General features: G+C 43.5%; 2 protein-coding genes and 1 long non-coding RNA gene across 3 annotated transcripts; 2 read left to right on the forward strand and 1 right to left on the reverse strand.

Moving 5' to 3' along the window:
* Positions 1 to 1,263: 1,263 nt before the first annotated feature.
* On the forward strand, positions 1,264 to 11,359 carry myadmb (myeloid associated differentiation marker b). Its single transcript, XM_086042275.1, has 2 exons — positions 1,264 to 1,398; positions 8,419 to 11,359. Exon 2 carries the CDS (start codon positions 8,476 to 8,478, stop codon positions 9,355 to 9,357), a length of 882 nt encoding a protein of 293 aa, XP_085898401.1. The 5' UTR covers positions 1,264 to 1,398; positions 8,419 to 8,475; the 3' UTR covers positions 9,358 to 11,359.
* Positions 10,906 to 22,800, reverse strand: LOC147141312 (uncharacterized). The gene is made up of 2 exons (XR_015088281.1): positions 19,397 to 22,800; positions 10,906 to 13,024 (listed from the first exon to the last, which is right to left on the reverse strand). It is a non-coding gene; the product is annotated as an uncharacterized LOC147141312 (long non-coding RNA).
* nfatc4 (nuclear factor of activated T cells 4) lies at positions 15,522 to 25,328 on the forward strand. The gene is made up of 13 exons (XM_086042273.1): positions 15,522 to 15,961; positions 19,167 to 19,339; positions 19,404 to 19,910; positions 20,397 to 20,554; positions 20,637 to 20,799; positions 21,572 to 21,672; positions 21,806 to 21,907; positions 21,973 to 22,160; positions 22,236 to 22,376; positions 22,529 to 22,584; positions 23,494 to 23,620; positions 23,712 to 24,416; positions 25,041 to 25,328. Exons 1-13 carry the CDS (start codon positions 15,829 to 15,831, stop codon positions 25,109 to 25,111), a joined length of 2,625 nt encoding a protein of 874 aa, XP_085898399.1. The 5' UTR covers positions 15,522 to 15,828; the 3' UTR covers positions 25,112 to 25,328.
* Positions 25,329 to 25,744: the final 416 nt, after the last annotated feature.

Genomic DNA, 25,744 nt, shown 5'->3' on the forward strand with positions numbered 1-25,744 from the left:
GGTTGCGAGGCAACGTCGGTAAACAATCAGTGGGCCCTTCATATGAGACAGGGCGTTGCGATGAACAACGTGACAAGTGAGTTATCACTGCTGTATAGGAGGATCAAGTTTCAACACTTTTCCAGTACAGGAAACCCACTTGATGAAACTTTTCTGTCTACTTCTGCTTTTTTTGCAATATTACTTGGAATCTCACACATGAGAACCTCGCTGCTCATCGTGTACAGGAAAATCCAGTCAATTTTCCGTAGTTCAAATCGACCTGTGATGGTGAAGTGCGATGATAACCACAAAGCAACAATTGGAACTAGCTCTCGCTGCACTTGTACAGTTCCGGGACACACTGTCCACGCTTCGCTTTTTCAGCCATAGGGCCATATAAAATGATAAATATCAATATCAATATATACGTATTATTATAAAACACAATAATATAGTGGACACGCGCATACTTTGGCACCCGTTGATTCACCTGTTTGCGGATTTTTTTCCCTAATATCTTTTTTTTTTTTAATTAATTTGGGCGGGGGGAATCAAGTGGCTATGGAAAGTATTTCGACCCCTTGAAATTTTTCACTGTCTATGTCATTGCAGCCATTTGCCGAAATCAAAAAAGTTCATTTTATTTTTCATCAATGTACACTCAGCACCCCATCTTGGCAAAAAACAAAACAGAAATGTAGACTGGGTGCATATTTACACTTTACTGTACATTAACGACAGCGACAGTTCAAAACTGGGCATTTTAAAGCGGAAGTCAACCCAAACATATTTTTGGAAGACAAAATGGCCGCCCCCGGAGCTGACAAAAAACGAGTGGATTAACACCTATTTCACAAACGCAATATTTATCAGAATGCCCTATTTCAAAAATAAAAATGTTTGCGTTGACTTTGCTTTAAGAGTGCCTAACATCTGTTGCATCACTTTCCCTCTCTTCAATTGGTCCATTAAAACGATCATTAGATAGTGTGTGGGTACCTAATGAAGTGTCCCGTGAGTGTGTTTTGTCGTCATGGATTTAGAAGGAAAATAAGTGTTAAAAAAAAATTTTTTTAAAAAAAAGAGCCAGTACTGTTCTAAAAGTAGTCCACGTGGTGAACTTTTGCACCACATTGTGTGTGTGTCACGTCTCCGGGGTGACCAGAGAGGAGGAGGAGGATGTTGATGAGGAGGATTAGGAGTAGGTTGGAGGTTGGAGGTGTGGCATGTACAGATGTGACTAACGGTACGAGGACATTCGATGCCTAATTTGGAGGTCGGGGCGGGGAGGGAGCTGGCAAGGAAGTCAAGTGGGAGTCTGCTCTGCTCGCTTTCTTTCGCTCCCCTTCTGTGTGAGTGAGAGACTCTCCACCGCTGGATGTTTGTGTGAGACGCTGCTGCAGCCCAGCACACGAGGTAAAAAAAAAAAAACTTGTTGCATCTTGTACAAAAATGCATTTTTGCTCTTGAAACGAATACGTGTTTGGTCGGACAGGCTGAAAGTCGACAAAAAACAAGTTATGGCTACTTTTTGTGTTTTTTTTTTTTTTTTCATGGTGAAAATGTATTTAACGTGCGGAGGAAAATATGGTGAAAAAAAGGATTTTTGAGCTTGTTTACGTGCGCGGTTGTAATTGAAATGTGAAAGGAATCATTTGAGAGTGAAGGGATGACTACTTTTGGTTTTTTTCTTCTTTGCTTTTGTGCAGTCATGTTCGAGAAAAATATAAAATGATGGCCTTTTGTGCATGTTTACTCTTGTGTTTTGTAGTAAAAATGTGCAGGGAGGTGTGTGTGTGTGTTTGGTGGCTTCAGGGCGTGGCAGGCGGCACACCCACCTCCATTACGCTGGTCTTAATGAATGAACCTATACGAAAGGGCCCCAAAAGCACAGCTAACATGAATCAGGTTTTTGAAATAACTTTTTGGTTGGAGAACAATAACGAGCCAGTTAGGTTAGCTGCAAAAGAAGCCTAACTTTATCCCTAATCCTCAACCTTACCCACTCCCAAACTAACCCTAACCTCCTCATTCCTCCCTTCTAACCCTGACCACCCCTCAACTAACTTCATACTACCCCCCCGCCCCCCACCACCAAGTTATTAGAGTTAACGCAGACTAACAAAATAGACACAATTAAACATTTTCATTAATATCATAATGAGAGTGCTTTAAAAAATAGCTGAAACATTTCATGTTTATAAGACTAATAGCAACTATGATTGTTGCTTAATGTCATACATTAGCTATCGGGGCTGATTTGAAATTTAAGTGTTTCAGTATTTTAGAAGAAAGTCAAACAGTCATTTGGGAGTTGTACTTTATTACATAATACTTAGTGATTTTTTTTCCCCCTTTTTTTTTTGTAAATCCTGCACTCCACAAATTCTCCATATCTGTAAAAAACTAAAATTAATACTAAAACTAACAGAAAACAAATTAAAGGAAAGCATTTTCCCAAAAATAATAATAAAAACTAACAAACTCACTCTAAAAACGAATTAAAATCAACTGAGTGAGTCAGAACGAAATAAAAAACGTAACTCTAATGACAAATTAAAAAATATTATAACCCTGCTCCTCACTATCTTAACGAATATAAAATCTCAATGAACAAAATATTTTCAAATACTGGGGGAATTGTACATTGAAATCAGTTGTTATTGCTGTGTGTTTTACATGGTACAAAACTGCTGTGTATTTTTTAAATTATTTTATGAAAAACGTAAAAAATGAATGTTTGGTGTTTCCTGGGTTTTTTGGAACGGATTATGTGCATTTCCATTCATTTCAATGGGGAAAGATGATTTAAGATACAAGTAGGGTCATGGAACAAATTAAACTTGCATCTAAGTCAAGGCACACTAACCCTCATCCTATCCCTCGTTGTATCCTTAACCCTAATCCTAACCGAAGTCTAAACCGTAAAATACAACAGCAAATTAAGCCCTTTCCCATGGTTACCTTTTTTTAAAAATACTTTTGGAAGCTTTCTATTTTTTTTTTTTTTTTTTTTTTTAGGTCCCGCCATAAATTTTTCTCCCTAAGAAGAAAAAAAAAAAACAAAGTGGACTTTGTCCCTCTGAAAGATTTATGTAGTGTCTCCCAAGTGTGCATTCAGCTTCGTCCCAATCTCGCATTTGGCACATAAGTGAATTAGGGGATGAAATCAGGTTAGCCGCGTGTCGCCGTGGCAACTGAACTCATGACGTTGTCGGTCAGGAGTGGCGGGGGCGGGTCACGTCCTGTTTTGCCGTCCCCATCCCGAGTCCTGCAAGCACTATTTTCAGCCCTTGTCCATTTTGGGGAAGTACACCCTCCCCCCCCCACCACACACACACACACACACACACACACACACACACACACACACAACACGTATACGTGTGTTTTCCTCTTATGTTTTCCATGCGGTACAGTGGAAAAGCCGCCTTCCATCCCGGCCCCCCACCCCAAGCCAACTCTTTTCCCCGCCCCAACCCTGTAAGATTTTTGGACGCACTTCGACATGACGTGTAATTGCTCCTAAAGCTGGAACGGGACGGGAAAAGGGAGGGGAGGGAAGGAACACCACCGAGGGAAGGGAAAGAAATTGGAGAAAGTGAGGAACAAAAAAAAAAAAAAAAGGTCGGGTAGCCAGACTGCCCATCTGGAACACATCAGTGAGTTGGAATTTATTTATTTTTTAAATTTTACACATGGAATAATGTGGGCGGTGAAAGGGGCCCCACAGTGACTCACTGCTCTGCTATTCCACTCCATCACCGGCCTTTAAGTGTGTGTGTGTGTGTGTGTGTGTGTGTGTGTGTCGTTGATGTGGCCTGAGCTCAGGGCTTCCCCGGGTTCCTCCCTTTCAATCCTGCCCATCTCGCCAACCCCACCCTCCTCTCTTCACCTCCTCTTCTCTTCATACCTCCTCTGCTGTTAATGGCGGCTAATGTAAACAAGGCTTATTCTGTCCGTTTATAAGCATCTCTTGGGGTACGAAAAGCCAAGCGGGTGATGGATGTCTGTTGGGCGGGTGGGAGTAGGACGTGGTCCAAATGCTACTTTCTGCACTCTTCTCTCTTTTTATGCCTCTTAAAATCTTGCCTTTTCCAGTAGGCTGCTGGTTAAAGGGGAAAGTTAAGCAGCAAAATCCAGCCCTTTTTAGCCATCTCAGGGGGCGGTCATTTTGTCACTTCTGTCGACTGAAAATGACATCACAACTGCTCAGGGCTCGGGTAACGACCAATCACGTCTGAGCTTCAGAAAACAGGTCCGCCGTGATTGGTCGTTACCCGAGCAGTTGTGATGTCATTTTCAGTCGACAGAAGTGACAAAATGGCCGCCCCCCGAGATGGCTAAAAACGGGTGGATTAACTCTTACTCCCACAAGCGCAATATGAATCAGAATGCCTTGTTTCGACTAGCGGGCGTGCGTAGAACATATTCTTGAAAAAAATATGTTTGGGTTGAACTTGATATTTAAGAATGTAGAAATTCCCGAAAGCCTTGCACGTGAAAGCTGAGAGTTGTGTCCATGAAGCAAGGACAGTAAACACAGGTTAATACGTCAACTAAGAAAAATGGGGTCACGCTCAACTAGTAAGATTTTCCCACACAAATGAGTAAAGTGAAGTGCACACATACCAATAATTGGTCTGAATTAACATTTTTCTTCCCTTCCAATAAAAAGGCCCAATTGGCGGATATCTCGAAAGGATTTCTGGAAAATATTCGGGGCTGACAGTCGTAGACATCCGCCAATCTGGTCTTTGCTTACATTGATCATAACGGAGGTCAATGGTCAAATCAGGCCCTGTGTACCTTGCTTAACAGTCCGCTCATTCCCGGTGAAAATCCCAGGAAATCGCGTGGGAATACTGAGACAGCCGAGACAAAGAAAAGAAAGGATTACATGCCCCGAGACGGCACCCCATTAAAACCGTTGGAATGTGCGTCTCCTATGGCAACATAAACATGGTTGCTTTGCAATAAATACATCAGGCGGTCTTGGAAAGAATGACATCGTTCAGGGGAAGTTACATTTTTATAAGTGGGTCTCATTGACTATAAATCAAAAGGCAAGCAGCTGGCCGCTGTCTTGTTTATGACATTGTCGGGTGGAGTAGCGGGAAGAGGCGGATATCCCAAAGTTGTCGGGCGTGGCAGCCATCTGCAATTTTGGACTTTTTACTACTAGCATTCCACATGGGGCGAACATTGACTGCTTTTCAGCAAAAGCAACCTTTTTTTTTTTTTTTTGCACCGTTCAGTCATCTACTTGACTGTGTGAGCTGGGCAGCCGCTAGCAGTTAGCCGTTAGCTGTCTGCCAGCACTATTGAGGGAATCACAGTGTAAGAAAAAAAAAAAGGGTTGACATTGGAAGAATTTAAATTTTGGGTGATTCGTGATTTAGGACAACATTTTTACACATTTTAATACTGTATGTTGTATTAAACGATAAAATGTCCATGTCACAATGAACGGTTTCTTGAATCGATACACATTAGCCGAGTGTTTCCGTGATTTAGCATTACGCTATGAAAATCTTCCGGGCGGGGCGAAATCGTGAAGAAGGCGGGTATGACGTCATCGAGCCACGTCTCGGACTTGCCGGCTGTGAATTGTGCTCGTGGTGGTTTTTCGTCTGATTCATTTCGTTTCTCCTTTAATTGAACAATTAAAAACGGCGCGGCTGCTGGGCCAGTGACGTCACGCGCGCCCTGGAACAAACAGCCAATGGGCGGACACAGCTCACGAAAATATTGAGTTTTCTGCGTCTTTGTTGAGGCCTTTTCATTACGTTTTCATCAAAGTCATGATTGGAATCTCATTATTTGTACTCCTTCTTAAAAAGGTTGTAAGGATAACTTTTTTTTGTGTGTCCCTTACACTTTAAGTTCTTCAAAATTGGAGGATTGTCATTTTTGCCAAGCAAAGTAAGGCAAGGAAAAAAAAAATCCTAAACAGAGTTAACATTTTTTTGGACATGTTATAAACAGCACAAATAAAAATTGAGCACAGCACTTATTTTATATTTTTATTTTTTTATTATTTTAATTATTTTATATTACTATGATTCAAATGAAAAGTATTTCTTGGTGAGCAAAATGGGAAATAGTAACAAAAATTAACTACATGCCTAAGACACAGGTATTTTTCGACAAGTTACATAAATGGCACAAAAGTACGCACAGCAAATTGTATATTTTGGGCGAGTGAAGTGGGGGATACCCAAGCACAGGGAGAACATGCAAACTCCACACAGGAGGGCTTGAGCTGAGAAATGAACCAGTGACCTCTCGACTGTGAGGCAGATGGGCTAAAAACTGGTAACCATGCGGCCTGCACAGAATTTAGTTTTATCCAAATTGGTGAGCGAAATGGGGAATAGTCAAAAAGTAGACACCTAAACAGAAATATCTTTTTTTCTGTTATGAACGGCACAAATATAAATAGAGCGCCAGAACTAAATTTGATCTAAAATGGAGGAATTTTTACTTTTTGGCGAGAGAAGCGGGAAAAACTCAAACTAACCGACTCAATCCCAAATAGAGCGCCGGATTAGTTGATCCAAACTGACTGAATTGTATTTTTTGCCAAGTGAAGTGGGGGATATTAGGAAAAAACAAGATGCCTGAACATTGACATCTTTTTGACATGCCATAAAAGGCACAAACATGAATTGAAGAAATTGTATTTTATGACAAACAAAGTTTGTCGCATGGCACTTTTCTCACCACCGTACAAGCATGTTATGTCTAGTGGGGGGCCAGTTGGGCTCCAGCGTTGAGTGAAGGTGGAAACCAAAAACTCCCCCTCCGGTGTTCCTGTCGATAAATCTCAGCAGTGAATCGAATGCATCAAGCAAGTAAAGTTGCAAAAAGAAGAAGTCCGCCCTCACGGATGACAGGGGTCAGCGGAGGGCGCCGCCCCGCCCCACGCCACGCCTTCGGAGGACTCCAACACGGACGGAATGTTGCAGGGAGGCAGGCCAAGTCTCCGAGCAGTAGGAATGACTTGCAGACTACAGCTGTAAAAGTCAGGCTGGAAAGGAGCTAGAGAAGAGAAAGCCAGTTCTCAGCATATTATTCAAGCAGATGTAAATGCGTCCACCACAGAGGAGTCATTATTTGTGCTGGAGACACAATAACGCTCTTGTGTGTGCGTGTTGTTTTTTTTTCTTCGGGGGAATAGGTGGGGGCCAACGTTGTTACGCCAAGCTTGAAGATGTCGCCCTCATGTGGCCCGGATGCGCTATTTCATCTTTTTTTTTTCTTTACCAGTACAGTAGTCAAGATTTGAGTGAGCTGAGCTGAGGATATTCTACTTAACGAAAACAAAAAAAAAATAAACAAAAACAATCTATACTAAAAAAAATTAATGAATATTAAATATTAAAACTACTAAAAATAAACAAAAATGAAGCATTTAAAAACAACAACAAAAACAGACTCGCTCTAAGCACTAATTAAAAACTAACTGAATTTTAAAAAAAAGTCAAAGCGAAATCAAATCTGTCATGAAAACTTTTTTTTTCGGATTTTAGATTTTTTCCCAAAAAAGAGTTGCATTCAAGGATATGTGACTTTTCAATTTTTATCTGAAAAGAATTACCAAAATATAATTTAATTAACTTATAATAAAAGGAAAATGTGAGTTTTTCTATGATTAATACCAAAATATTTGTTGGTGTTCAAGTTAAAAGAAAATGTCACTCACTTATTTTTATTCAAAAAACACTTTATTCTCTAAACATGTATTTTTCTTAGCATCTCAGATTCAAATTAAAAGTTTTTTTCTTCGAATTTTGTATTAAAGGGACACTCCACAATTTTTCCCAAAAACTTCAACCACATTAACGTCATACAAAAGTCCAATAGCTAAATGCTAACACGCAACAAAAAACACTACTGACTACTACTGAAACTAGCGTCAATGATGCGGAGACTATAAACCTTTAAACAATTCATATTTGAACAAAAGCAGTAGCATACTCACAGGCACATATTCTTTATCCTCTGCGAAAAATGAACTTTATTGCGGCTTAGTCGAGACAGCCGTGTGTGTTTCATCATTGAATCTGTTTAGCATGGCTCTACTGTATTCTACTGCCCCCTGGGGGACACACCGGAAGGAGCAGCACAATGCCAATCATGATCATTCCTGACGCACAAACTGTTCTTTACATTCTTTGTAGTGTTTTTTATTACTGTATGTTTTTATAAAGTGCAATAGCTACCGTGGAGGGTGATATTTTTTGAATTTATCCTCATTAAAAAATTACAAAAAATATGGTTGGTGTTTTTTGCGGGCACCGGAAGGGATGAATGGCATTTTGAGGTACAAGTGTGATTGGGGAACGAATCCAACTTGTAACTCAAGGCATAGCTGCATCACTATTATTTTTGCCATTTCCCCCATGAACCCTTCTCGCGTTCCTCCCTCAGATTTGTCCACCCGAGCATCTGCCGGCCTTCCTCCGAGCGAGACGAGCACACATCAACATGGCGATCGTTCTGCACTCCACCCCGCTCTTGTGGACCCGTCTGGCGGCGCTGATCTTCTCCTGCGTGGCCTTCTCGGTGGCGGTCCACGGCGGGCGCCTGTACCACGGCACGGGCGACTGGTGCATCTTCTGCTGGGCCTTCAGCTTCGCCGGCACCCTGCTGGTGCTCCTGGTCGAGCTGTTTGGCCTGCAGACCCGGGCGCCCGTCTCCTGGAAGAACTTCCCCATCACGTTCGCCTGCTACGCCGCCCTGCTGTGCCTGTCGGCCTCCGTCATCTTCCCGCTGTACTACCTGAAAGGCTCCATGGGGCCCAGCCAGGTGCGCGACTACCGCATCGTGTCCACCGTCTTCTCCTGCCTGGCCACCATCGCCTACATGAGCGAGGTGAGCATCAGCAAGGCCAGGCCGGGCGAGGTGGCCGGCTACATGGCCACCGCCCCGGGCCTGCTCAAGGTATGCGAGACCTTCGTGGCGTGCATCATCTTCGTGTTCATCAGCGACCCGGTGCTGTACGACCGCCACGACGCCCTCAAGTACTGCATGTCCGTCTACTGCATCTGCTTCATCTTGTCCGCCGCCATCATCCTGCTGTGCGTGGGCGAGTGCACCGGCTGCCTGCCGTTCCCCTTCGCCCGCTTCCTGTCCGGCTACGCCCTGCTGGCCGTGGTGCTCTACCTGTCGGCCGCCATCGTCTGGCCCATTTTCAACTTCGACCCCAAGCACGGCGGCAACAAGCAGCGGCCGTCCGGCTGCGGCTCCACGCAGGGGCTGTGCACGTGGGACAAGCTGATGGCGGTGGCCGTGCTGACCGCCGTCAACTTCGTGCTCTACCTGGCCGACCTCATCTACTCGGCCCGCCTGGTCTTCGTCAGCGCTTGAGGCCGCGGCGAGGCGGAATTTGCCGGCTTGCGGCTGGGGAATCTCAACTTGACTCCGAATTGGCTTCAAAAGTGTTGGCGCGCCAGAACCCGCGAGGTGGAACCGTTACAAATTCCCAGGTCAAATGAAATGTGCCTGAAAAATAGCCGACTTGACTCACAACTTTAATTTGTCCCTTCAAACGCTCTTATTGGAAAATCATCTTCCGCCATCAAAATGAATGGAAATGCCAATCATTTGTTCCAGCCCCGCTTTGCGCTCCTTGTGGTGTTTGCACCTTGGCCACCAGGGGGCAGTATCATACAGCTATATTAGACACAAATGAGGAAGAGTTTCACAAATAAGTGACTCGGCAAATTTTGGTAGTATTAATCTTTTTTTTTTGTTTGCCCCAAAACCTATACAATTTGGAGTTGAAATGACATTTTCATGATAAATATTTCAAAATGCCTGACGTCAGCAAATCTAACAAGATTTCCACACCACACAGGTGGCTTTTATTTTTCTGATGTTTTTGTGTTTTGTTTTGTTTTTTTTCCCCTACAAAACGGTAAAACAGAAATAGACAATCATAACCTACGAGGAAACAGTTCCAACTAAATTTCGGGGAAAATATGCCAACTCAGCAAATCTAGTGATACATTAGCCCAGTGAGTGTCAAAAGCATCAACCACGCATGTGCCTTTTTTTCTCCTCTTTTTCTTTTGTTGTTTAGCAAAGAGAAAAAAAATGTGTTGACAACTACAGAACGGGAAGCAGTTCCAAATTTTGGGGGGGAGATAATCTGCCTCGACAGTACAATTTGTGAGACCCCATCTGAGTAAGCGTCCCCAAATACGACCTGAAGTGTGTTATAGCAGTGATGGCAAAGAAAAGAAAAGTAATGGTAACCATAGAACAGGAAATAGGGAAAAATGTTTTCTCAAGATGGAAAAGTGTTACATTGGTACAATTTGGAGTTTAAAACAAGATTTTCATTATAAAATGCCCTTTCACTAAATATATTGCATACTTTTCTGTCATCACAAAAGGTTTCCAACGCAACGAGGGGAAAATGTCACTAACAGGAACTGTGGGGGGGGGGGGGGGGGCATATCGTAAACCCACATATGTGCCATGATAACTTTATAAAATATGTACTATTAGCTTGGAAAAAAATGTTGTATGTAGACGCATTTAAAACTACCACAATATTATTATTATTATAATACACTTAAGTCCATACTAAAACGTTTCCTTTTTGAGGTTTCACTGTATTGTCATTAGAGATTCCTCGGGTCTGCGAAATTTAATCTCGCATACCCGTGAGATTAAGGAGGTTAGAGTTGTGGGCGGGGTCTTTGCGTGTGTGGGTGGGGGTGGGGGGATATTAGGGGGGGGGGCGCTGTCTTGTGATATCTTGCTCTGTTTACATGTGCGCTTTGTGAAGGACTCAAACGAGTGCCAACCAGAACATGCTAATGCTAATGAAGTTTAAACACAAATAAAAACGTCATTCCGTTGATCCACATTGACATAAACTGCAGAGGATGTAAACATAGTAGTGTATTGTTATTATTTTTTTTTAGCCTTATGAACGTCAACAACCAGCTCAAAATTCCATTTTTTTTTTTTTTTTTTTGGTCTTACTTGAAGCAGTGCATCACCTAAAATGAACAGGCGACTTGATGTTTATCAATTTCTAATGTACAGGGTGCACGTAACAATATATATATGAGGAATTTGTGTGGATTTAAAAAAAAAAAAAAAAAAAAAAGTAAACATACAGTATATATTCACTGTATATGTGCACATCATACAGTATGTTCTTGGGCACTTAAATGCTATTCATCACATGTCGTCAAGGGCTCCGTTGGTTTTGGAAGGCTGTTGTACTTATTTTGAATTAATACGTTTGTATTCTGCCATTTTGTGTTTTGCAGCGTCAGTGCTGTAAGAAAATGTAACCTTTTTTTTTTTTTTGCATTTCAATAAAAAAAAAAAAAAAAAAACATTAAACACATTTTGTTGCCTTATTATTTTGTTTCAAGTAGCAAAGGGCACGTTCTCAGGAATTTGGTAGGATCGCCGGCAAACTGTAACACACCCTTGAGAGAAGGAAAGGGCAAATCCTTATGAGACATTAGTAGGAAGAAGTAATACACTGTTTTCGGTAGAAAAGGACATGTTTTCATTGGAGTTTAGGATTTTCTACAAAATGTTACGCCATTTTGGGTAGAAAAGGACACGTCCTCATGGGATGTGTGAGATATTGCTGCTGTAAAAAACTTGCTGCTTGAAATGGTTTTCTATCACGTAAAGGCATGACCTGAGAAAAATTGACAATTAAAGAAGGAAGAAACATATTTTTTTCAAGAATATGTTCCCATCAGGCCCACTAGTTGAAACACGGCATTCTGATTAATACTGCGTTTGTGGAATAGGAGTTTAGGCATCTCAGGGGGCGGCCATTTTGTCACTTCTGTCAACTGAAAATGACATCACAACTGCTCAGAGCTCAGGTAACGACCAATCGGGGCTCAGCTTCAGAAAACAGGTCAGCTGTGATGTCATTTTCAGTCGGCAGAAGTGACAAAATGGCCGCCCCCCGAGATGGCTAAAAATGGGAAGATTTTGCTGCTTAACTCATATTCCGCAAAGGCAATATTCATCAGAATGCCATGTTTAGACTTGTGGAGGCACAAGAACATTTTGGGGTTGACTTCCCTCTTTAAATGGGGAATTTGCACACCTGTTTTGGTGCCCTCTTGAGTTGTTAGGCAAGCCCCCTCTCTGTCCATTTTTAAAACCCAGTTGAAGACACATTTCTTTTCTCTGGCTTTTGATCAGACCTGAATTTTTCTGCTCTTTTCCGGTGTCAATTTTTACATAGTGTTTCATGTCAATTTATTGGCTTTATTTTTTTATATTTTATATATTATTTATGTATATATTTATTAATACATGTACCACAGCCTTTTATTGTTTTTCTTGTATTTATTGTACTGTAAAGTGCTTTGTTACAGCCTTAGGTGTTATGAAATGCGCCATATCAATAAAATTGTATTGTATTGTATTTGGAATTTGGAGTAAATATGAATTTAAAATGTAATGCAGCCTTTTTTCTAGAAATGGGTTTGTCCTCACGAAAAATGTAACTCACTGTTCTGAATAGAAAAGCGAGGTCTGTTCACATGAGAATTTAGGAGGACGTCTTCTGCGATGCCCTTTTTTTGAGTTGAAAAGGCTCTCATGGGAATTTTGTAGGATTTCCTACAAAATGTAACTGAGTGTTTTGAGTGGAAAGGGGAGCCGGTCTCATGAGAATTTAGAAGGAATTCCTATAAAATAACTATTTACAAAGTAGTAGTAAAGGGCTACTTTCAAGAATCGAGCGAGATTTCCAACAAATTGTTCCAGACCATGATGCGTATTTTTACAGAGAACATGTGTCAGTGTGAAATATAAACCTGGTGGGTTTTGTGAGGTGTTGTCTTGGAAGCCGCCAAATGGTTGGTTTGTTCCAAGTCGTCATGTTCACCGACCAACAGTTAGAACTTTTGCCCCGCAAAGTAAACGGCCTGTCACAGTGATGCCGGGTTTCCACCAGTAACTGCCCAGGGGAGTCCACGGTGTCAGCACACAGCTGTCAGTGAGACGAGGAGGCGGGGCCATGTGTTGATGGCTTCTGTAAACAAGAAGGTATAAATAGTGAGGAAGAAGCACATGCTCAATAGCACTTAAGTTAAACAATACGACGACTGTAAATTGTTATTGATAGGTAGAGTTAAACGGAGCAATGCAATGTCAACCTTTTTTCGGAACATCGATTGTTTGATTGTTGAGAGACGAGCATTCACAAGCAGGAAAAAAAATGAATCTCCGAGAATTGTAACTTCTTGACCTCCTTAAAGTCAACCCAAACGTATTTTTTTTTCCAGAATATGTTCTGTGCAGGCCCACTAGTTGAAATGCGGCATTCTGATTAATATTGCGTTTGTGGAATATAAGTTAAGCAGCAAAATTCACCCATTTTTACACTTCAAAATCAAAATATGTTTGGGTTGACTTCCCCTTATTCTGAAGCATTTTTTTTAAATATCAGATTTCTTTCAGGATTTGACTATTTTCTAACAAAAAAATAACCTTCCTCAAAAGTATGACTTTCCCTAAAAATTGTGACTTTGAAAAAAAAAAAAGTGATATATTTTTTTGTTGAAAATGTATTTTTTCTAAAGTAATGTTTTTCATAGAATAACTTATTTCTCAGAAATATGAGCTGTCCTGAAGTGAAACGTCTCTTCTGGTAATTTTTTTTTTTTTCTTAAAATGAATATTTTTTTCAAAAAAAAAAAAAAAAAGTTAAACAAAATCCTCCAAAGTATGACTCTGAAAAAATGTCAGAAATATGACCTTTCTTCAATAATATCTAACCCCGCCCCTTGACATTTTTTAATGAATATTTTTCCCCAAAAATAATCTGACCCTTTTTTTCTTTTTTGAAATAGAATAAGACTCTCAAAAACCTATTGAAAGATCACTTCCTAAGAATATTTTTATAGACCTTTTATTTAAATAAAAAAAAAAGTAAAAAAGACTTTGCCTCAAAAATAGAAATAAAAAATATGAAAAAGACGACTAAAGATAAAAACATTTATCATTAAAAACAATTAAAATAACCCCCTAAAAGAAAAGATAATTTATATTTTACGACTTTCCCAAACTGGTGCTCCTATCCATCTCATCAGCAAGCTCTGCAGAAGCCTGAATACAATCCCGATCATTTGTTGTGTGTTGGGAGAAAGAAAACATTTAAAACATGCAGGATAGCGGCCCTCGAGGCCCGGAGATTTAGATTTATTTTTTTCTGTAGAAGTTTGGAGGATCCATATGCTGAAGGGGTTGCACGATTTCAAATATTCATTTCAAAGAATCGTGTCATTAACAGTGGGAGCAGGTTCCCATAGTTCACCACCTGGGGGCGACACTTGCTAATGACAGCTTTGCGGACAATCAGCACACTTTTGCATGCATTATAAAACCTCACAGCACATCTGAAAAGACGTCTTTTCCTCCGTTAGCTCAAGGACAACATTTTATTAGTCATCGTCTGACAAAAGATAATTTCGGACACTTTATTACTTTTGCTTTGATGCTTTCTTTCACGTCCTCATCTGCCAGTCTACTGATTATCTTTACACTTTGCAAGATGAACTCTTTCGTAAGACTTTCAACAAAATGTAGCACACAGGTTAAGTCGAAAAGGACCCATTCTAATGATAATTTAGTGGGACTTCTTACAAAGTGTGACATTGATTAATAGAAAAGGATCCATTTTCACCAGACTTTAATGGGATTTCTTATAGATTGTGCTGTCCTTTCTTTTTGCAGAAAGATGACATTTTCTCACGAGGATTTTGTGGGATCTCTTACAAAATGTGACGCCCTCTATTTATTTCAGAAGGGAGATTAAATGAAGGGGACATTTACTAGCAATGACAATAATGAGTAGATTTCACAAAAAAAGGCTCAAGAAACCATGCTCAAAACATGGGAAATTTGACAATTTTAAGCGGGCATTTTAGTATCATTTTGGTGAATCTTTGTCATCTATTACTGACATCGATGAGACCAAAAATCACAAAGTACATCTTAACATTCTTAAGGCAGAATATTCACGATGCATTTTGGGTGTGTCGGTGGGTGAGACCCCCCTCAAGTAACTCAACGTGATTCCCGATGATTCCCGAGTGGTGTGGGGGCTGGGAGCTGGTCTAAGCCGGAGAGAGGGGTGTTTATTTAAGTTTTTCGTCTCCTGACTCAGACAGACTGCGGCGGATAATGAGAAACAGATCTCTGACGGAGAAGAGAGGAGAGGAGGGAGGCAGGGGGCTCATAAAGTGGGAATGGGGAGAAGAAAAAGAAGGAAGGAGGGGGGACGGGGTAGGGGGCGGTGAAGGAAGAACGACAGCCAAAAAAAAACGGGGTGGGGGGGGGGTGGTGGTGGCGTGATGCGTTCAGTGCCCTGGTGGTCACACGACAAACTTGATGAGGAGGAGGAGGAGGAGGAGGATGTGAGGGAAGTGGGGGGTAAGAGGGCGGGGGGTTCTGATGATCGACAGGCAGGGTGACCCTATGGGGACCGAGCGACGGAGCTGCAAAACCCACCCAGAGGCAATTAAGGGTAAAGGACGACAAAAATATTTCATCAACTTCTTTTTCTTCCCTCCTCCTCTTCCTTCGCCTTCCTCCTCCTCTTCTGTGTAGCGTGAGGATGAAAGAAAAGACTGACTTGGACAAACAGAAAAACCAAACTTTTGCACGAGCGAGGCATCAAGTTTGAAGAAGACGATTGGAAAAGTTCTTCCAAGAGCGGCGGCGGTTCGCGTTATGACGTGCGTTTAAAGAAGAGAACCCCCCCCCCCGCCCCCTTATTCCTCCTCCTTGGGAGAAAAGAACTTTTTTTTGGGGGGGGGGGAATTCTCCTCGCCGATGGGGGCCGCGCCGGGCTCCGGCTGGGAGGAGGGCGAGTTCGAGTTCAAGCTGGTGTTCGAGGACGACGTGCCGCGGCCGGAGGAGGAAAGTTCCGGCTCCGTGGAGCCCGCTGACAGCAGCACAAGTGTGGGTCAGTCACAAGCGCTTCTCGTATGTGAAAGAAGACCTCCCCGAGAGGTCGGACATGCATGGGAACATACGTGCATGTGTGTGCGGTGGACGGTGTGTGTGTGTGTGTGTGTGTGTGTGTGCGTGCGTGCATGCACTCAATGTGGTTCTAATCGGGCGATGCGTGAGAGTTAATAGCTGCCATGTGGGAAGGAACCTCCACACGCTCACCCCCTCCCCGCACACACAAATATAGTGCTGCCTTGAGATATGAGTTTGATTCATGGCGCGACCACGCTAGCAAGTCAAAACACTCAAATCATCTTTTCTGATTAAAATGAAAGGGCATGACGTGAATCCAGATCTTTTCTTCAAATTTGAGGGCACTCTCAGTGGAAATGGACTTTCAAGCAGTCGTGTGCAGTCTTCAAGCGCTTGTCTACTACCCCAAACGCTTTAGAAGCATGACCTACATCTACAACTTAGACAAATTGTATTGATTTATTTACAACAGTCAATTATCTTCATTTCATAGCGTGTAAAGCTGCTTGCCTTGTGACCTGACCCTGGATAAGCAGAAGAAAATGGATGGATGGATGGATAGATCGGAGATACCAGTGTCTTGAGTTACAAACATGGTCATAGAACGATTTAAGCTTGTACTTTAAATTTGGTCAATCCTGATATTCATACAATGAAGCACCATGAGAGATTCTCTCAAGGTGACACATGCTCTCCGCTGAGGTTTTGGGTGAGTGGAAGCGATATAATACAATACAATACAATTTTATTTATATAGCGCATTTCATAACAGCTCGAGTTGTAACAAAGCACTTTATAAACAATACAATAAATAAAAAAAAACAATAAAAGGCTGTGGTACACGTATTAATAAATATAGATATAAATAATATATAAATATAAATAATGAAGCCGATAAATTGACATAAAACACTATATACAATTGATACCGAAGATTTCAAGTCTGATCAAAAGCCAGAGTAAAGAAATGTGTCTTCAACCGGGTTTTAAAAATGGACAGAGAGGGGGCTTGCCTAACAACCGATGGGAGGTCATTCCAGAGGGAAGGACCAGCGACAGAAAAGGCTCGATCCCCTCTGAGGTACCTCGTCACCTGGAGCAGCGCCTGGTCCGCAGACCTGAGGCTGCGGGAAGGTGCGTAGGAGTGGAGGAGCTCGGAGAGGTTACGCCGGGGCCAGGCCATTTCATGATTTAAAGACAAATAGGAGAATCTTAAATTGGACCCTGAAATGCACCGGGAGGCCAGAATTGGTGTTGTGCGCTCAGAATTCCAACACCAGCGCAAGTCTAACAATTCGGAAGAAAAAATGGAGCAAAATAACAGCAAACTTTGGCATGGGTGCTCAATTTAATGAGAGCCCACAAATGTGACGCACGAGGCCTATCTGCGACCGCCCATCACATTACACCTTCATTATTAAAGTTGTACACATAACAGAGGTTGCATGACCCTGAAACATCCATCCATCCTTCGTCCATATTGCTTATCCTCACTAAGATTATTTCTATTTACATTATTTTCAATGGCGGGATTTAAAAAAAAAAATCCAAACAAATGGTTTAAAACCAGTATTTATTTCCCTAAAGCTTTTTTTTCAGTTTTATGTTTTTCAATTTGAATTTGAACTTCTTTATACTTGGCTATTATTAGTCATTGTTTTTGTTTTGTATTAAAGACAAAAAATAATTAGCACAGTTTTCTCATTTTATATTGTAAAATACTTTAAAATTGTATTTTAAATTTTACCTTTGAGAAATCATTCACATATTTATATAATTTTTTTTTTTTTTCTTTTTAATCTTCATTTTTTAAACCTGCAACGTTCCAGTAGAGCAGCAGCTTTAATGACTTGGAAATATTGTTATTGCCAGGAAACATTTGACTTTTTCCCCACCTTTAATTGAGTTGATGTTGTGCGTCAGCGTTGACGCCCCCGCCCCCCCCCCCAAAAAAAGAAAAGAAAACGACAGGAAGTCATGGTGTGAATAATCACCATTAGCTGAAAATAATTAGCAGTTGCGTCGTGCGACTCAAATGTAGGTTTCACCATTTCGTGAGTACTGTGAGTCTTTGTTGACAGGGCCTCCAAAAAAACTTAGTGTGTGTGTGTGTGTGTGGGGGGGGGTTGCGTGCAGAGGCTATTGAATAAATGCTTTCCATATGACTATGCAGAATTATGCGAAGGGCCTTATTATTTATGGGACATTTATACTTATCTGATAAAATGAAGTTTGACATGGGCAGACAGATTTTGGGGCTTTTTTTGCACTATTAAACCACTTCCATTAAATGGCTGTGCACTTAAGTGAAAGGGTGAGTGCAGGCGAGGATTGAGCAACAACTGATTTTTCACCGCCTGTAAAATTTTGGGCTTGACTTCACCCCCACCCGTTTTCGGCAGTGCAACCATTTTAAATGAGTACAAAATACGAAAACGTTTTGTTTTGATCTACAGTATTTTTGTTCAGAGAGACAGATACAAGTAGACAGGTAACGTGACGTTAGCTAACTGCTCGCATGCTAATTGGTGATCCTATGGACTAAAATGACTGTTGCTGTTTGGTTAGCATGCTTGCTAATTTCAACACATTACTGCAGCGCCATTAAAACATCTCGGTCTTATTTCAAATGGCAAACATTATGAACTGGCACAATTAAAGAAAACAAAAAAAACATGAAAATATTTACTTTAAACAGAGTTGAGGTTAGCCGTTAGTTGGTTAGCATGCTAAATTCAGCCCATCGTCAGTGCAGCGCAATATGTCTGACAAACGACGCGTATTGTTGGGCTATATGTGCGCACACTTTGTAATGGATGGCAAAAATGTACAAAATGCACAGTTCGACTGAAAAGGTCTTGCTAAAGATGCTAACAGTGCGTGAGCTGCTCATATGGCAACAATTAGCTTCCAGCAAATCAAGTCAAATTGACGCACGGCTAATGATGATGGAAACGGATACACTTGCCACATAACGATGTTTACAACATTCAATGGACATATAATGAGAGTTTCTCATGCGGGATGTTGAGGGCAGTGGTTGTGGTGTGATTGGGGAAAAATGCACACTATATCCATCCCCGCACAAAATGAACACAACAAGTACTTTCTCTTTTTAGCCATTAATGTTCCCTATTTCCATGCAGTTTGTACAATGTTTTCTGATGTCGCTCCTCAATAATCAGTTACCGACGGCCACTGCGCCCCCTCTAATGCGGAGGAGCGCTCACCAGTCAGCATCCCCAGCCCGCCACCCTCGGCCAACCAGCGGGCCGGGATGCATTCCCCGCCTCCGCGGAGAGCCCCGGCCAGAGAATTCAGCGGGACCTACGAAAGCCTGCCGGCACGCTCCGTTCAGGTAGGACGACTTAGCAAAAGTCCAATGTGTAAAAACAAACAAAGACAAAGACGGTACCTGTCAGGTTTCAGAGTCCCGCGTGGTGGAGTGTCCCAGCATCCAGATCACCACCATCTCGCCTGAGGATGAGCCAGCGCCCACTGTCTCCTGGGACGTTGAGCGTGGCAGTAGATGGGATCGTGAGCGCCTCTATCTCCCCCTGCTGGACCCCTTCACCTACCGGGACAGGTGCCCCGGCTCGCTCAGCCCCAGCCCGGCCTCCAGCCCCTCGTCCCGGGGCTGGCTGAGTCCGGCCTCCAGCTGTGACTCCCTGCTGGTGGAAGAAGAGGAGCTCAGCGAGGCCACGCTCCATTTTGGGCTCTCACCATCCTCGCGGCCGACTTCGCCAGGCGGAAAGAAGAGGAGGAACTCGCCCCTCGGATCCCCTTGCTTGTCCCGCAGGGGAAGTTACTCGGAGGAGGTGCAGGGGGGCGTTCTGGAGGGGGGAGACTCCAGTCTTCTGTCACTAGATTCACCTGGCAACTGTGAGCTCAGTGTTCCACAGAAAACGAGAAAGACATCTATGGAGCAGGTATTAGTGGCCACATGATTAAATAATTGTCGAACCCCTAACCCGACTTTAAACCCTTTGGAATCCCACGCCAACCCCAAACTCAATCCTTCCCCTAAAACCTGACACACAAACTATCCCGGTCCTTAACCACAAATCAAAACCCTCAGCCTACCGCTCGATTACCCCAACCCTAGATTTCAGATTCAAAACAGATTCAGATTCTAAACACTCATTTTAAAACTATCCCCAAAACCCTGAACCCCGTCACAAACCCAATCCCAACCCAAAACCCTTATATCTAACTCCTAAATAACCCAATACCAAGCCAAACCCTGAACCCAACTCAACCTTAAACGCTCACTCCTGCAATACCCCTCAAGGTACCCCTCTCACCTGAAACTTAAATCTGGGAGCACACTATCTGTCTTTTAGACCAAAAATCCCAAGATGCCTTTTGATTCCACCTGGGAACCTCCTCAATCCCACTTTTCATTTCCCCCACAGTTGTCTCCAAGGGATCAGGAGCAAGGCCCCGGGCAACAGCAGCCAGAGACCCTGCAGACCAGGAGAGAGCCCCCCTCCGCAAGTATGGACTATCTCTCGGTGCCCCCCGCTCTGGCTTGGGGCCGGACCCGAGCCAACGCCCACAGTCCTCTCTTTAGGTAAGGAGTCAGGGTGGTTGTCGACATCTGAGATCCGATGGGCTACTTAACATGTTATCAGCGCAACCTTAAACGCGTGCAGGTCCAATGCCCTGCCGCCGCTCGACTGGCCCCTCCCCTCCCAGTTCGACCAGTATGAGCTGCGCATCGAGGTGCAACCCCGGCCGCACCACCGAGCCCACTATGAGACCGAGGGGAGCAGAGGAGCTGTCAAGGCCACTCCGACCGGACACCCGGTTGTCAAGGTGACATTACTTGGGGGCGCCATAAGGGGGGCGAAGTACGAATGTGCGGACAACTGGATGGGGCCTGCTGTGGCTTTGAAGCAAGTGCTGTAAACTTTGACTTTGTCTCCCTCTAGAGTAAGGGGCCACCAGCTTTTGGGAAATTGAGAGCGTCTTGGGTACTGATTATTACGAAGGGGCTTCCCGTTTGATACGCACTTCCGAAATTAAATAGTTGGTCAAATGAACTTGAATCGTGTTATTAACTCATTCACTGCCAGGCATTTTCAGACCCTCTTTTACCCTAACGTTTGGGAAAAAAAATGGAAATAAGTTCCTGGGATTGAATGGCTGGACTGTGAAAACACAAATAAATTCGTAATTAAAAAAAAAAAATGTTAACAGTAATTATAAACGATGATTTTACAACATAGTAAACAGAAAAACATCCAAACGCAAACCTTTATTTCGAATTGATTTTATTTTCTCTTTCTACAAAGTGAGCTATTTTAAGAACAGGCCAGCAAGCTATTCATGCTAGCTTGCTGGCAGAGTATTGGTTACTCGTGCTATTGACAAAGCCACCAAAGGTGTTTTACATTAACCCACCGACATAAAAAAAAAAAATGAGGCCCAAAATAATTTTTCTTTCAGGGGTTCGCCCCTGGATACCATGCACTGATATAAACAGCACAAAAGAATTTTACAATTGGGCTATTCTTGGGCGCATAATATGTGAAACATCAGCGCAACTCAGTTTTGGTTTAATTTCTCACCTCGCCTCTCCCTGCAGTTGTTCGGATACAACGAGAGGAAACCGCTTTCCCTCCAGGTTTTTGTGGGGACAGCAGACGATCGCTCCATTAGGCCACACCCCTTTTATCAGATACACAGGTACTACGAAGCCGTCGGAAAGGCGATGATCTGATCGAATCAGTCTTCTGATTTTGTGAAAGCTAAACATACAACTACGTACCGGGAATGCACATTGGTTGCCCCCCTAAAAAAAGGTTTTTCTTCCTTTCAGGGTGACGGGGAAAATGGTGGGCACCACCAGTCACGAGAACATCCAGGCGGGAACAAAAGTGCTAGACATTCCCCTCAACCCCGAGAACCACATGACTGCACTGTAAGTAGACGGAGATTCTGTTTGAAAGGTGACGCGGCTGACAATCGCGTCTTCGACCGCCGCAGTATCGACTGCGCCGGGATTCTCAAGCTGAGGAACTCGGACATCGAATTGAGGAAGGGCGAAACCGACGTCGGGAGGAAGAACACGCGTGTCCGCTTGGTCTTCCGCACCCACCTCCCTCTGGCGCCCCCTGCTGCCCCCACCGGTCGGGTGCTGGCACTGCAGGTGGCCTCCCTGCCCGTCGAATGCTGTGAGTGGTCGCTGCCACGCGGCTAGCGGAGGCCAAACGATTTAGCCACTGATTTAGTCTCGCGTCTGGCCGCAGCCCAGCGGTCGGCGCAGGAGCTGCCCGCCGTCGAGTCGCTGGGCCTCACTTCCTGTTCGGTCGAGGGCGGCGAGGAGCTCCTGCTGAGCGGCGCCAACTTCATGGCTATCTCGAGAGTTGTTTTCATGGAGAGAAGCGCAGGTAAGCCCTAATCATGTCCGTTGCGGTTTTTACTATCCCAATGAATGATGGGAAGTTTTCCGTCACGTTTGATTGACAGTTGCTTGTGGCTAACCGGCGAGTTTGTTTTTTTTTTTTGTTTGTTCCGGCTATGTGTCTTTTCAAATAATCAGATGGTAAACTTCAGTGGGAAGAGGAAGCCCGCGTGGACCGTGACAACAGCAACGAGGTAGTTCTTGTGGAGTTTTCGCTCTTAAAATTCCCTTCACTCACCTCACTTGTATGTTTACGAGCTGCGAGTCGGGACCACAAGAACAACATCAAGGATACAAGCAGGCTCTCCTTTTAACGGGAAGTCAACCCAAACATATTTTTTTCAAGAATATTTTCTATGGAAGCCCACTAGTTGAAACAAGGCATTTTGATAAATATTGCGTTTGTGGAATAAGAGTTAATCCACCTGTTTTTAGCCATCTCTGGGGGCGGCCATTTTGTCACTTCTGTCGACTGAAGATGACATCACAGCTGCTCAGGGCTCGGGTAACGACCAATCACGCCTCAGCTTCGGAAAATAGGTGAGCCGTGATTAGTTGTTACCTCAGCCCTGAGCAACTGTGATGTCATTTTCAGGTGACAGAAGTGACAAAATGGCCGCCCCCAGAGATGGCAAAAAAAAAAAACGGGTAGATTTTGCCGCTTCACTCATTTTTTATATTAATCACATTGCCATGTTTCAACTAGTGGACCTGCATAGAACTTATTGGAAAAAAATGTGTTTGGGTTGATTTCCCCGTCTAGGGTGAAAAGTTCACTCAATCCGAGAGGGGCTGAGCGTGGAGCTACTGCTCCTCCGCATTGAGACGAGGGAGATGCAGCGGCTTGGGCATCCTGGACACCACCCCGGTGAGGTGTTTTGGGCACGTCCCAGCCCCCGGGGAAGACGCAGGATCCGCTAGAGTCACTTTCTCTTAGCTGGCCTGGGAAATCCTTGGAATTCCCCCTGGTAGAGCCGGATGAAGTGGCTTGGGAGAGCAAGTGCGGGCTTCTATGCTTACACCGCTCCCCCTGCGCCTGGATAAGCGGAAAAGATGGACGGGCTCTCATTTCATTTACTTCACCACGTTGTCTCTTTCATTAGTGTTTGCTGCGCATGAGGGTGCCGCCCTACTGCGACCTGTCCATCACCCGTCCAGTGTCCGTCAATCTTTACGTCTCCAATGGGAAGAGGAAAAGGAGCAGCACTCATTGCTTTAAATACGTCCCCAGTTAGTATCAATGTTGTCAAATGCTGCTGGTAGTACAGGTGCTTCCATTTTCCTTGTCGTTTTTTTTGTTTGTTTTTTTCCCCTCCTGCAGTCCTGTTCAAGGAAGAGGACCCGCTGCTGTCCCCGCCCCAGGCGCTGCATCTGGACGCGGCGGCGGCGTGTTCTTCGGTTGGCGGCCAGTCCAGAATGAACGTGAGCTGCGAGCCCATGGCTGAAGAGCAGACAGGCCCGGGCTTTAACCTGCCCCCCTACCCGCCCACCTACTCCCCGCCGCGCACCAGCCGGGCCTACCGGGACGAGTACGGCACCGACGCTGTGACGGAGGAGCCCGGCGGGATGGGCCCCACCGCGTCTGAGCATCACCCCGGCTTTGAGAACCTTGAGCTGGGTTTCACTGAGCTCCTGCCACCTCTGTACCACCACGGCCCGCAGCCGCCGTCCCCTTCCCCCTGGCTGGACTCACCCTACCTGTCCTCCTCACCTTCTCCCTCCCACTCGTCCTCTCTTAGCCCTTTCCCGGCCGGCAGCCCGATCTCCTCGTCGCCTCTGCCCCCCGTTCCCACGCCACCCTACCCGCAGTACTCTGCTTACACTCAGGAGATGTGTCCCTCCCCTCCAACAAACCAGAGCGCCTACCAGGACATGTGTTCGGTGCCTTACTCCCACTACGACAGCTGGGACGCCCCAGGAAGGGTCCTTGGGATGGGCCACGGGGACGAGAGGGATGCAAAGATTCGGGAGTGCCCTCTGGAGTTCACCGGCTCCACCGCCATGCATCCTATCACGTTTGAGGAAGGTGAATGAGAGGTCTTCAAATTCAATTATACTGAGAGACACTGAATTAGTCATGCTGGCAACATTTCTTCAATAATTTGACTGACACGGGCTGTTTCACAGCTTTTCCAAAATTCGTGATTCACCAAAGCAGGGTATTTCTGTTCTGTTCTGTTTTTCTACGACTCTATTCTTCTAAGGTTACGTTAGTATGATGTGATTTGAAATGACTTGAAGAGAAAAATACTCATTTAAAAACTTGTAATTTCGACGTAATTTATATAAAATAGTTTCCAGAAAAAAATAACCTTTGCTCTCAAAATAATGATTTTACTCTCATGATCTATTTCCCTTGAAATGACTTTTTTCTCATAAAATTGATTTCGTCCCTCTTCCTCCCTTTACTCATTAAAATTTTACCTGTTAGATATTCTTTCTTTTTTTTGCCCCAAAATATACATTCAAAGAAGTATGACTATTTCTAGCAATATTTTTTCCCCCCCTAAAAAAATAAGACAATATAATCATGAGATTTTTCATATTTGAATATGACTTTTTTTTTTTGTATGACATTATGCTGAATATAATTGATCATGGGCATAAGATCAATTCACACAAACTTTTTTTTGTCGTTCTTGATCTATAGTGTCGGAGTACATCGGGCAGGACTTGCAGTCTTACCAGGACGCCTCACACACGGACGAGCAGCCACACTGATGAGGACATCGCTTGGCATCATTTCTTTCGCAACGCACTTGCTTTATACTGCACCACCACTTCCTGCTCCACTTAATCCTGTTTCATTGCTGGGAATTCATATTTCTCCTGATTATGGCCACAGGTGCATATAAACATGTTTTGTTTTGTTTTTATAAAGGGAAAGTCATGTTCTTTTTTTTTTGGCGCAAATAAATTATCTACGAAACTCTGAGAAGTCTTTGTTTTTATTCAAAATGACAGTATCACGGCTACCTAAGGGAGAAAGCAAAATTCCTGGCTTGTTCAAACAGGCGAGTGTTTGCCTTTTGTGCTCTCAATTATGTACTTGTGTAATTGCGTGTGGCGTGTGCAACAGGAGGAAATAGCAATTGCCCATCCTTTTGATGACGTATCCTCAAAATGAACAAACTTTCATTTTACCTTTAATGCTTGCAATATCGCGACTACGGCATGTTCGGATTTAGAAAACTCGAATCACATCATCAGCCTTATCCCCCTGAAAGTCGGACACTTTTTATATATTGTGCCTTCAACGTCACTTCAAATATAATGGCCTTATTCACTGATAAGTGTAAAAAAGTCGGGCAAGAAAAATACCATCCCGAGTAGAAAGTAAAGATTTTTTTTTTT

The sequence above is a fragment of the Filicampus tigris genome, chromosome 10, assembly GCF_054856515.1.
Source record: "Filicampus tigris isolate MCC_2025a chromosome 10, RoL_Ftig_1.0, whole genome shotgun sequence".
Lineage (NCBI taxonomy): Eukaryota > Metazoa > Chordata > Actinopteri > Syngnathiformes > Syngnathidae > Filicampus > Filicampus tigris.